Genomic DNA, 11,023 nt, shown 5'->3' with positions numbered 1-11,023 from the left:
ATATTGCCCGAGCCAGAGACTCATATAATCGCAAGACAACACCCACCCATCCCACCCCAGGGGAGGACATCCATCACACAGTAATCTCGTGAGTGGGAAATTAACGTCTCCTACCCCTAACCCTGCAGGAGACGGGACCTCCATTTATTCGTCTCTATCCGAGAAGACTAGAATATCTAAACCATTTCTTGATGTTATAGAAAGGCAGCATATTCTTCTCATTTATTTTAAGACCTTGAGTGATGGTCCGGCCGGGGCTCGAACCCTCGACCTCCCGCACATCAGTCCAGCGCTCTATCAATTGAGCTAACCGGGAGGCGGTCAGCAGATATCTGCATGTAGTAATTTTAAGAACTAGGCTGGTTATTACGTTTCCTAGCTCATTTCTGTTAATCTAAGATATTACCCCCTTGCTACTTATCTGCAAAAAATGATGTTGGACAATGCAAACAACCAACATACCCAAACTCTGCCGAAAGATGCAAATTTCAGGAAGGAGAAACAAAGAGAGACGTCAGAACAAATGGTGGCAGCCATTGCAGAAACGTTGACTTCGAATTCTCGCCTCGGAATACTAGGCTTCGTGGCTTCGCCTGGGCAATAGTTAAATAAAAGCGAGTCGTCTAATTTCGCTGCAAGCGGCGACCTAACTCACTGATTCAAAACATTTTCTTGGCAGGTTTTCCTCAGGAAGCAAGAACAATAGACCCGTCGAGTCCCTGTTGTGTATTTCCTTTCAAGTATGAAGGACCTGCCTACAACTCCTGTACACGCAAAGGTGCTCCTATACCATGGTGCTCATTCGATACTGTCTTCAATAAAAATGGGCTTACTGTGGTAAGGAAGAATGTTATTGTATACTCTTTAGAATGCATTCAGATCTCTATATTTCTATATCGCCATTTCAGTTTTGACAAAATTCATGACGGAAATATACACAAAATAAAACATTAGAGTATTTCTTTTATAGAGAAAATAAGAAAGCTAAAAAAAAAAATTACCTCTAAAAAGCTTGCAATTTTTCCCATTGCTTATTGTCTTGACCTGTAGATGACGATTCCAAAAAAGGTTATCGCAAGACAGACAAGGCTTTCATTTATTCGCTCAAAAACAGAGAAGGAGTGATGCCGTTTAAGAGTATGGTGAGGCATGATTCCCAAGCCATTTACATGGACATAAGCTATGGTCCAACATTTGGTGGAGGCCACGACATTCATATTGCTGACAACGCAGGTCATAACTATCATTCGTACGCCAGATTTGGCCAAACCTTCTTGGCTCCAAATGAAGTAAAGGAAAAGCATACAGTGTCAGCTGGGAGTCTCAGATTTACTCCCGACGAAGTGGAGGTGTTCTATTTCCCTTAATCGGCATCAACAATTGCAAGACTGCGACTGCATGACAAGGCTCTCTTGGTAGTTTAAAGAGTTTTTCGGCGAAAGTTCTATCTGTGTTTCAAAGGAAGGTACTAAGACCTCGTAATGTATCTCCCCACAAGGGAATTTTCCTTGGGGAACATATGTTGTGAGGTAAATGCTGGTCGGGAACTTATGATAGATCAGGATCCCACTCAGCATTTACCTCACAAAGTATGTTCCCCAAGAAAATTCCCCAGTGGGGAAAGTCCAGTATCGAGTATTAGAAATTTCTAAATACGATATGTTTTTAACTAGTTCGTATTTAGTTTGTAACATAGAAAAGCCGCTCCTCAGATGGGTATGCTGATAAACCATTATTATTATTATTATCATCCCGTCCGGATAAAACAGTAGTACTCCGTGTGTGTCTACATGCTGCAGCCGACCGGATTAAACTCCAAGGGAAGACTTTTTTTCATTATTTAGAAGCATTTGTAAGGAAGATTTTTTCCGGGTAGAAAGTTCAGATGATTTGGACTCAGGATTAACAGAAATTTTCTTGATATTACCATTACATCCCATATAGCGAGATCTTATCAAAGAACAGTTACTCCTGAGCTTTCAAGTAAATTCTGTCTTTACTATGATCTAAATAGACTAAATCAAATAGTTTAAAATCATTCAAGGGGAGTCTAAGAACAACGTAGACAAAGTCTTTTCTTGAAGATTTTTACTTCTTTTTTTTCTTTTTTAGGTTTTACATTGCCTAAATTGCAATTTTTGCTCAGGCCTTTTTTCCGGTCATATCGAGCGATATTAAAAAACAGAAGCCTTAATAGCTCTTTAATCATTGATGGCCATAACGTAGCGCGCTACTTTTCTTTCATTAGTTTAGAAAATCCGCTTTAGCCCTTATCAATGCATATGAGTTTCGGCCTTTAGATCGAAAATTATGCTTTCTTTTCAAGTTTTCAAGTGTTGATAGAAGCAAATGACTTGAATTTGTTTCATGATCCAATTATATCTCCATAAACTAAATATTTAGTGCGAGCAGCCATTTCTGAGACGGCCTTTCATCATTCTCCGACTTGTTCTCTCCAGCATTGTGAGGGAAGCACCTCCAAAATTCCACCATCAAAGTAAACTCAATGCATTTTTAATTTTTTCTTCATAACATCTTGATTTACAATCACCTTGCTCCAAATAACTTGTAAATAGGATACCTATTTCAAATACAATCCTTGCAAGAGTTTTAGCGTTTGGCATATGTATCTAATACTCCAGTTTCGCGTTCTGTGCTGATAACCGCTGTTCGAATGTTTGCAGATACTTTCAAGCGTGAAAACGAGGCTAACCCTGTATCATATCATTGTAGTATACAAACAAACCAAGTGCGAGCGTGTAAAAATCTTGAAATATTGAAATATTGAAAGTAGAAAACCAGCCATGTGGCGGCAAGAAGGCTGATCTTGTCCTAAGATGTCAAGCTATTTATCAAAGAAAAGTGGTCTGCGTCGAGCCAACGTTTCCAACGTTTGAAACAACGTTTCAAAACAAGAACAGCCATTGATATCGTTGATTTCGAACACCAAAAGTGACCACGAAATAACGTACGAAGTTTTGTCTAGAGATCAAGCCTCTCGGGGATGTTAGTGGAGCAAGGACTTACGAAATATACCGTCGTTCAACCTCGTACAACTCTACGACTATGGAATATGGATGGCTCTGCTCCTGAAAAATATAAATACCATAATAATCTTGAGTTCAACTTGATAATTCGATAGTCTTAGGCCCCGTCCACACGAAGACGATTGTAAACGCAAACGCTAGTAAACGCAAACTTTTTTATGCGATTAGGCCTTCCGTCCACACGAAGACGATGAAAACGCTCACCGTAAACGCATAAATTCGAAAACGCTCTCCAAAGTACAAAAACATACCTAGTCGTACCTTGTACCGCGTTCCTCCCGGAGGTTTGCATAGGTCATTTTCCTTAAAATGATGGCCGCATACGACCGTTGAAGGTTTCACATAAAAGCCGTCTCTGCCGCGCTGCCACTTGATTAAATTGCACCATCGAGTTCGAAGCGATGGCTTGGTTGGAAACTTAAAGAAGTGAATTTTCGATGGTGTTCCGTCGCTTAGATATTCAAAATTATTACAAGCTACAACTGAACACTGCTTCTCTCGACTTCTATGTTTTCTGTGGAGCTTTGGTTCGTTCATAGTGCTTATAGAGCCAACAACAAATCTAAAACGAAACTTTCGCGCTGTTTTTTTTCAAGTGTTATACAGGCATTTTGCAGAACGAGCAAAGGGAGTATTCAAAGGCACTATATGCAGCTTTTCATGTTGTCATCCAGTATATATCGTATAACTTGGAGACTTGTTTTTTGTTTTTTTTGTGTTTTGTTTTGAAGGCTTCTTTTCGTTCGGGATCAATTTTAAGAAACCGATATCAGGTTCTTCAATTTTAAAAGGGAAAATGTATGCGAGGATTTTCCTATTTTATTTTTCTTTTGCAACTGTTTTTTCCTTTCCTTTCATAAATTAAGACACGGTTAGATAAGCAGAATTATCAGAACTCTTGAAATCTTTAGAGTCCGGAGTTGTATTACCAATGGTCGCTTTGTAAACTTTGTAACGTACAAAATGTCAAACGAATAGGAAAAAAGAGGCTTAAGGAAAGTTGCACTCTAACATGGATTTTAAACAAATACGAATATGATCCTTTGAGGAATACCGAATCGTCAAGAAACTGCCCACGGGGCTCGAACCCATGCCCTCCGTCCCTCCCCCTCCCTCTTCAAGCGAGTATGTATACTTCTACTGGACGTGAACCATAGAGGGTAGCCTCCGGCCTTTTTACGGATTTTTCTGAGAGTTGGCTGGGACCAGGTCTCGAAGCCAGACCTCTTGATCTGCTCCAGCTCGTTCTCCGTGCCACTAGGCCTCTCGATGATCTCCAAGAAGTGGCGGTGTTGTTTTTACTTATAATGATAAACCTGATTGACAGGGAACCCGATGGATCCGAATCATTTCTTTTCGTTCGCTCATGGCAAGAGTTAAACGCATTCATTTGCCACATAAAGAGCAAGGGAGCGAACGCGGAATTTAACAGATTTTTTTCTAACAAACGCCAGATACAAAGTGCTTATTATTCATTGTCAACTGTAGCAAAGAATTACGTTCTCGTGAATGGCTTATTTGGTGTTTTCAAAGTACAGTATTATACTTGATAGCATGAGAGTGACACTTTTTGCATGATGAGGTGAGGCGTGAGTAGTCCAGTGGTCAGTGCGCTGGACTCTAGGTCAGATGGCCCGGGTTCAAGTCCTGGCTGGGGCTTGACGTTGTGTCCTTAAGCAAGACGCTTCACTCACATTGCTTCGTCTTCTCGGATAGGACGTAAAGCCGGAGGTCCCGTCTCCTGCACCTATCAATTAGTTAATTTCGGCAAGGGACGTTAAAGAACCCACATCACGAGATTACTGTGATGTGGTCTGGCCTGTTTACTGGGAAGGGGGGGAGGGGGCATCTGTAAAAATTTCTCCTTTATTAATTGTAAACTGCCGCCGGCAGTCTGGAAAAGTCCCCCGCACAGTGTTGTAAAGCGCATTAGAGCATTTACATGGAAATGCGCTATAGAAATTGATCTATATTATTATTATTATTATTATATTATGATTCAGCCCTCCCGTTTCCGGTTACACGAAAGCGAGGCTATGGATGTCATGATCCAGAAGCTTATGACCCTGAAGCGAGTATGTCCGACAGCTGAGGTTTATTAGAGCGTGAGAGTAATCATTTGGTTATGATCGACTTACCAATCCTCAACACTTGAAAATATTATAATATTTTGCTCCGCAAGTGGGTCAGAGCAGAGCCAAACACCTGACTTGCAGCCAACTAATAAAATTTAACATGTTAGGGTCCTTTCATGAACTACTTGTACCCAGTTTGTTTAAATGGAGACGTAGATAAGTTGACAGTTTCCTCCCAAAAAGTTATAATTCTACACTGTACCTAAACTTTTCAGAAGCAGGAGACAATTTATTCAGTTTATTCAATTTTTTTTCTCTTAAATTGACAGTGTCAGATCGTGTTTTAAAGTTTTCTCGGAAGCCTTTACCATAATGTAAATAAAGCCCAAATCTTTAATTTCAATAACGTCTGTTTTGTTCATCATCTATTCGCTAAGCAATTGTTTAGTCCAGTATAGAGGATCTTCCTGTAATTTAAACTCTTAATTGTAGCCCTAAATTCTTTCGGGTTCTTTTGGCAAGGGCGGTATCCAAGGCCTCGGGCACAGTTTTTCCCATTACGGACCTCCCGCCTAGTGAATAACAAATATATAATTTCATCTCTGTTTAATCAGGTGTATAACTACCAGTACTTCTTTAAACATTGAGCAATTTTATTTTTTTTTCCTAGAAACAGATCAGTAATTACCTTGTTTTATATAGGAAAATGGAACTTGAATTTAATTCACAAACTATTCTAGCAAATTTGAAGTGAAAGTTGCAAGTTACATTCAGTAAGCTGTCAATCAATATTTTAACATCACAATGCAATATTCTAGAGTTCCCATCAGGAGGCAACCAATTTGACTATAAGTTTCTATAGTCAAATGTTACCCAGATGTTCTTTTGATGGCAACCTTGCAAACTTCTCCCTCAACATTGGTATTTGATGACAGTCTGAGTCCAGCAAACTGCAACCTATGTGAACAGGTTGAAACTTTCAATTTGAATTTGCTGGAGCAAGTTCTCAAGGCCTGGTTTTCATTTTGCCATATAAAGTCAGGTAAGACAAGCTCAGTTTCAAATAAACAGAATGATATTGCCTAATATTTGCTGTTAATCAACAGACTGCGATGAATTAGCGCCAGGCTTAGCTCCAAATTGCCAAACTGTGAATTTCCCTTAAATTATCAAATCTGTCCTGCAAAGTTACGGCTTACGCTTTTAATTTTAAACCCATCACTTATTTGTCGCAGTCTCTCAATAAACAGGCGGGCGACGGCTGACTGATTTTACTCTGTTTCTTTGAAACAGAGCTGGTCTTACCTTGTTTTATACCGCAAAATGAAAACGGGAACTTGGAAACTTGCTTTAGCAAATTTGATTGTGAAAGTTGCAACTTGCTTGTATAGGTTAAAACTTGCTCGACTCAAACTGTCAATCAAATACCAATGATGAGGCAAAAGTTTGCAAGTTTGCAATCAAAAGAATATCTGGTTGACTGTAAGCATCTGAGGCTTTATTTTAGGCTAGAAAGTTAACTATCAAGCTATCAAATTCAAATTTTTTATGACATAATCACCACAGTAGCTAATTATTTTCCTATAGTGTTGTAAACACGTTGATCCTGTATTCAGCCAAATTAAGAACAGAAGCATGGATCCTCTTCAGGACATCAGTTCCATTTCTGAATTCCACTCCTTCTTTAACAAATGGTAAACACCACAGCGTACACTATTGAGTTATGGATGCACGCGGGAGGTTGCTAAGAACGAAAGTAGCGTAAGAGTCGCTCGAGGCGATAGCCGAGAGCGACTCTACCTTCTTGAGTGCTTAGCAAACCTCCCAAGTGCATCCATAACTCAACAGTGTACGCTGTGGTGTTTACCATTTGTTTTATAACATAACATTATCACATTGTAGCTAAAGAGTTCCCTTTTATCTAACAAATCTTACGTGACCAGAAAAAAACAAGCGCGCGCCGAAAAATAATCTTTGCATTTGCTCACGTCAGTAGCGTACACCCATGGGCAAATGGGGGACGCTAAATTGACCAATCAGAGCGCGCGCTTTACTTTGGTTATGTTATAAAGAAATGTTGAATACGACTCCATTAGAAAGTTAAGTTCATCATCATCCAGGTAATCTACTCTGTGAGGAGAGACACAAGTACATGATTCATCATCCAACCAGAGGTTTGATTTGATTACCTGGATGATGATGAACTTAACTTTCTTATGGAGTCTTATTCAGCATTTCTAGAAGGAGTGGAATTCAGAAATGGAACTGTCATTTTTTACCGTTATGCCAGCGTGGAATTCTGCAGTGAGCGGTATAGCTCCCTTGACTCAAGAAGTGAGCGTTCTTCCTATGTCATCGCAGCTTGGGTTGGAGTTGGTGGCCAAATAGATACTGACACATCAGATGCAAGGCCTGCAGTTGTCCGGTAATACATGAAACGATATTTGCCTCCATGGTCAGTGGAAACCCTTGTCATGGCCTATGTTTCATGGTTTCAGAAGCACTCAGACAGACGTAAGCGCCAGAGTGGAACCATAGAAATTTGATGTAAGGACATTTTTGAACCACTAGGACCTGCATCGTACCTTCCTGTTCAAAGAATTCAATGCAAATTTTTTGGAACTGTGAAAACATAGAAGAGAGAAAATGTTCTCTTTGTATTACCACTTGAATGAAAAATTTACTAGTAATTAGAATTGAGTTTTTAGTGTGTTGCTACTGACAACTACTGTATTTTACCATGAAACTCAGAAAACCTTGAACTCCAGAAATGCAATGTTACTGTGTTGCAACATCATAAACAAGGAAACAAAACCACAAACAGAACAGTAATTAGTTTTTGGTTTGAGTTTTGCTTGCATGTCCTGAACTTTCTTGTGACTGGTCACAAAACAATCAACAATTTTTGAAATATTTCAGGCATTCACAGTTTTCTGAGTTTAGCTGTAAGAACCACGATTGCTGAAAATGTTTCTGAAAATGTGCATGTGTGGTTCCAGAAAGTACCCATACCTCCCCCAAGGATGGTTCTTCTGTTCAGACCCTCCCACCCCTCTTGAATTTTCAGTTTTACTTCATACGATCCCTTAAGAATTTTGGCTTTCGAGACCCCTCCCTCTCGTAATTTCCAATAACTATCCTTTTGGTAAGTATGGGTATTTTCTGGAACCACATGATTTGTTTGTTGTAACATGATGAAAGACCACACTGCATAGACCACTTTCATAAATGACTGCTGGATTAATATTCTTTTGTTGAAATTTAAATTAGCCCTTCTGGCCTTGCTTGAGATAGTGTATTCTTTTGAATTTTGTACTAGAGAACGAGGCCAGAGGGGCTAATTTAAATCTAGACAAAAAAATATTAATCCCGCAGTCATTTATGGAAGTGGTCTATGAATGTAAAAAAAATGCAAATCAAATACTCCATTTTCGAATTCCCGCCACAATTCGGTCACAGTCTGCTTCGCGGCTGGCCGAGTCGTCGGATTGAGGCTAGCACAGCGTTCTTCGTGTAGTTTTCCTAGCAAACTGTTGTTTACAACTTCACACATGGCTTCAAGTGATAATTTTAGCGATCTAAATCATTTCAAATCTACAAACGATTTAAGAAAACTCAAAGTAGAAGAGCTGAAGGCGATCTTGAGGAATTTTGGCGAGCCAACAAGCGGAAAAAACAGAAGATCTTGTCCTGCGTTGCTTCGTTCTTGTCGAACGATCTAAAGGCCGTCCTTTGATTGATACAAACAACGATTCTGTGCCTTTTACATCCTATAAAGCTGATGTTACTTATGAAGTAATCATTAGGGAAGCTAATAATTGCGTGTGGAGCAAAGACCTGAGAGAACTACCCGCGTTTACGTTTGTCCAACTCTATGATTATCTTGTGAACAAGACATCGAAATACAGCAACCTCGATGTGTCAGCAAGCGCTGGATACAAAAAGTTGAAAGCCTTCAACATTTTCAAAGAAGGCCACATCAAGGATCTTAAACTTTGCCAAAAAGGCAGCCATGTATTTGTTGAAGCAGAGGTTCTGGCCTCTATGAAATCCGAGAAATACAAGTCTGTTTTGTTTTTTGATCGAACGAACAACGATATAGTAAAGGCCGCTTGCAAGTGTCCTGCGGGGTAAGTACTAGTAAGAATTTTTTTATGATTTCAAGATAAAACTTGACACTTGAGAGCCTCAAATACCTCGTCTATAATGGATGGGTTATTCTCTTTCCAAAAGTACAGTAGTATTATTAGCTTTTCTTGCCTTTAAATGGTGCAAGTTTGGCTTGGCCCAAAGAATATCTCTTTTCAGAACTTAGGTTGCTGTATTTCGATGTCTTCTTCATAAGATTACTTCATAAGTAACATCAGCTGTATAGGATGTAGAAGGCACAGAATCGTTGTTTGTATCAATCAAAGGACCGGCTTTAGATCGTTTGAGAAGAACGAAGCAACGCAGGACAAGATCTTCTTTTTTCCGCTTGTTGGCTCGCCAAAATTCCTCAAGATCGCTTTCAGCTCTTCTACTTTGAGTTTTCTTAAATCGTTTGTAGATTTGAAATGATTTAGATTGCTAAAATTATCACTTGAAGTCATGTGTGAAGTGGTAAACAACAGTTTTCTAGGAAAACTTCACGAAGAACGTTGTGTTAGCCTCAATCTGACGACTCGGCCAGCCGTGAAGCAGACTGTGACCGAATTGTGGCGGGAATTCAAAATTGAGTATTGCTTGATTACAGTGATTCATTGTCATCAATTTTTTACAGTACACATATTGATCATATATAATCATACTTAAATATTTTCAGCTACTACTGCTGGTGATAAAATACAGGTTTTTTCATTGTCAATTTGTCGTCGCTTTCTGATATTAATCAATTAACTGCCATCGGTTAGTATCAATTATCAGTTTCATTGATTGGTCATCACCAGGTGCAGCACAATGTGGGAAGCAACATACATATTTCCTGAGAATTATGGATTCTCTTTGGAAAAAAACATTTGCATTACAGTATTTTCTGATATTTTAAAATTACTATTCAAATTAATGGGAACATCCTCCAAATATTTAATCAGACAATTCTGACATAAGTATTTCATTATATAATCATGGATTATTTTCTTGTTTTGCCAGCTACAAGCTGCTGGAATGTAATGACATTAGGGTGACATTGGCAGGAATATTCACTTAAAGCTTGTTTTTACTTACTTTCATTATAAAGAGTATTTTACTGAATTGTTCCACTGTTCATGACTTAAAAATTTTAAAGAATAAAGTTAATGGATAATTGAAAGTTGATTCCTTCCTGTTTTCTTGCTGTTATTTATTTGTTTAATAATATATTAACTTCTTCCTTCTTTTACTTTATTTCTCTGTTGAAATCGCATAACAGTTGGCTCTAAAACCTCAAATTCAGACTTTACCTGAAAAAACACCCAATAATCAATGAGGAGAAAGATATATAGTGATTTGGACACCACTGATTTCTGCTTCAAATTTATTCATTTTTACCCTATATTTTTCTGAGTGCAAATACAATGGTGTTATATTTATGCTCTATTTGTTATAAAGGCTGGTAGTTTCGAAAGAAACTGTTTGGGGCTGCGTCGGTGGGAGTAACGAAATAATTTGGATATATCAACAAAGTTGAAATGGTAAATTGGCCACCGTAACGATCACAAAAGCTGACGTTTCGAGCGTTAGCCCTTCGTCGGAGCGAGTAGAGGAATTGTTATACATTTGTCCATGACAAATGTGATCACAAATTTGTCTCACATTTATCCTCTTTTGTCTACAGACAAATGTTACATCAGATTTGTCTTATATTTCTCTTCTAGCCAAATACAGTCAAATGCATAATTTCTTCCAGCGTTTTCACCTGTTTTCATCTTTTTCTATAGAATG

The 11,023-nt window shown here is 38.7% G+C and overlaps 1 protein-coding gene and 1 non-coding gene across 2 annotated transcripts in view; one reads left to right on the top strand and one right to left on the bottom strand.

Annotated features, from left to right (window-relative positions):
• LOC111345916 (uncharacterized) overlaps positions 1 to 1,609 on the top strand; it is a 1,709-nt gene extending 100 nt beyond the window's left edge. Inside the window, exons 2-3 of the transcript XR_015996805.1 lie at positions 680 to 837; positions 1,051 to 1,609. This is a non-coding gene — a transcript (uncharacterized LOC111345916). The remainder of the gene's footprint in view (positions 1 to 679; positions 838 to 1,050) is intronic.
• A 1,295-nt stretch (positions 1,610 to 2,904) lies between these two features.
• On the bottom strand, positions 2,905 to 3,648 carry LOC148738336 (uncharacterized). Its single transcript, XM_088750907.1, has 2 exons — positions 3,299 to 3,648; positions 2,905 to 3,089 (listed from the first exon to the last, which is right to left on the bottom strand). The coding sequence occupies exons 1-2, from the start codon at positions 3,582 to 3,584 to the stop codon at positions 3,043 to 3,045; spliced, it is 333 nt and encodes a 110-aa protein (XP_088607033.1). The 5' UTR covers positions 3,585 to 3,648; the 3' UTR covers positions 2,905 to 3,042.
• Positions 3,649 to 11,023: the final 7,375 nt, after the last annotated feature.

The sequence above is a fragment of the Stylophora pistillata genome, chromosome 2 (assembly GCF_964205215.1).
Source record: "Stylophora pistillata chromosome 2, jaStyPist1.2, whole genome shotgun sequence".
NCBI classification, from domain to species: domain Eukaryota; kingdom Metazoa; phylum Cnidaria; class Anthozoa; order Scleractinia; family Pocilloporidae; genus Stylophora; species Stylophora pistillata.
The sequence above is the reverse complement of the archived record's forward strand: the minus strand, read 5'-3'. Positions and strand labels throughout refer to the sequence as shown.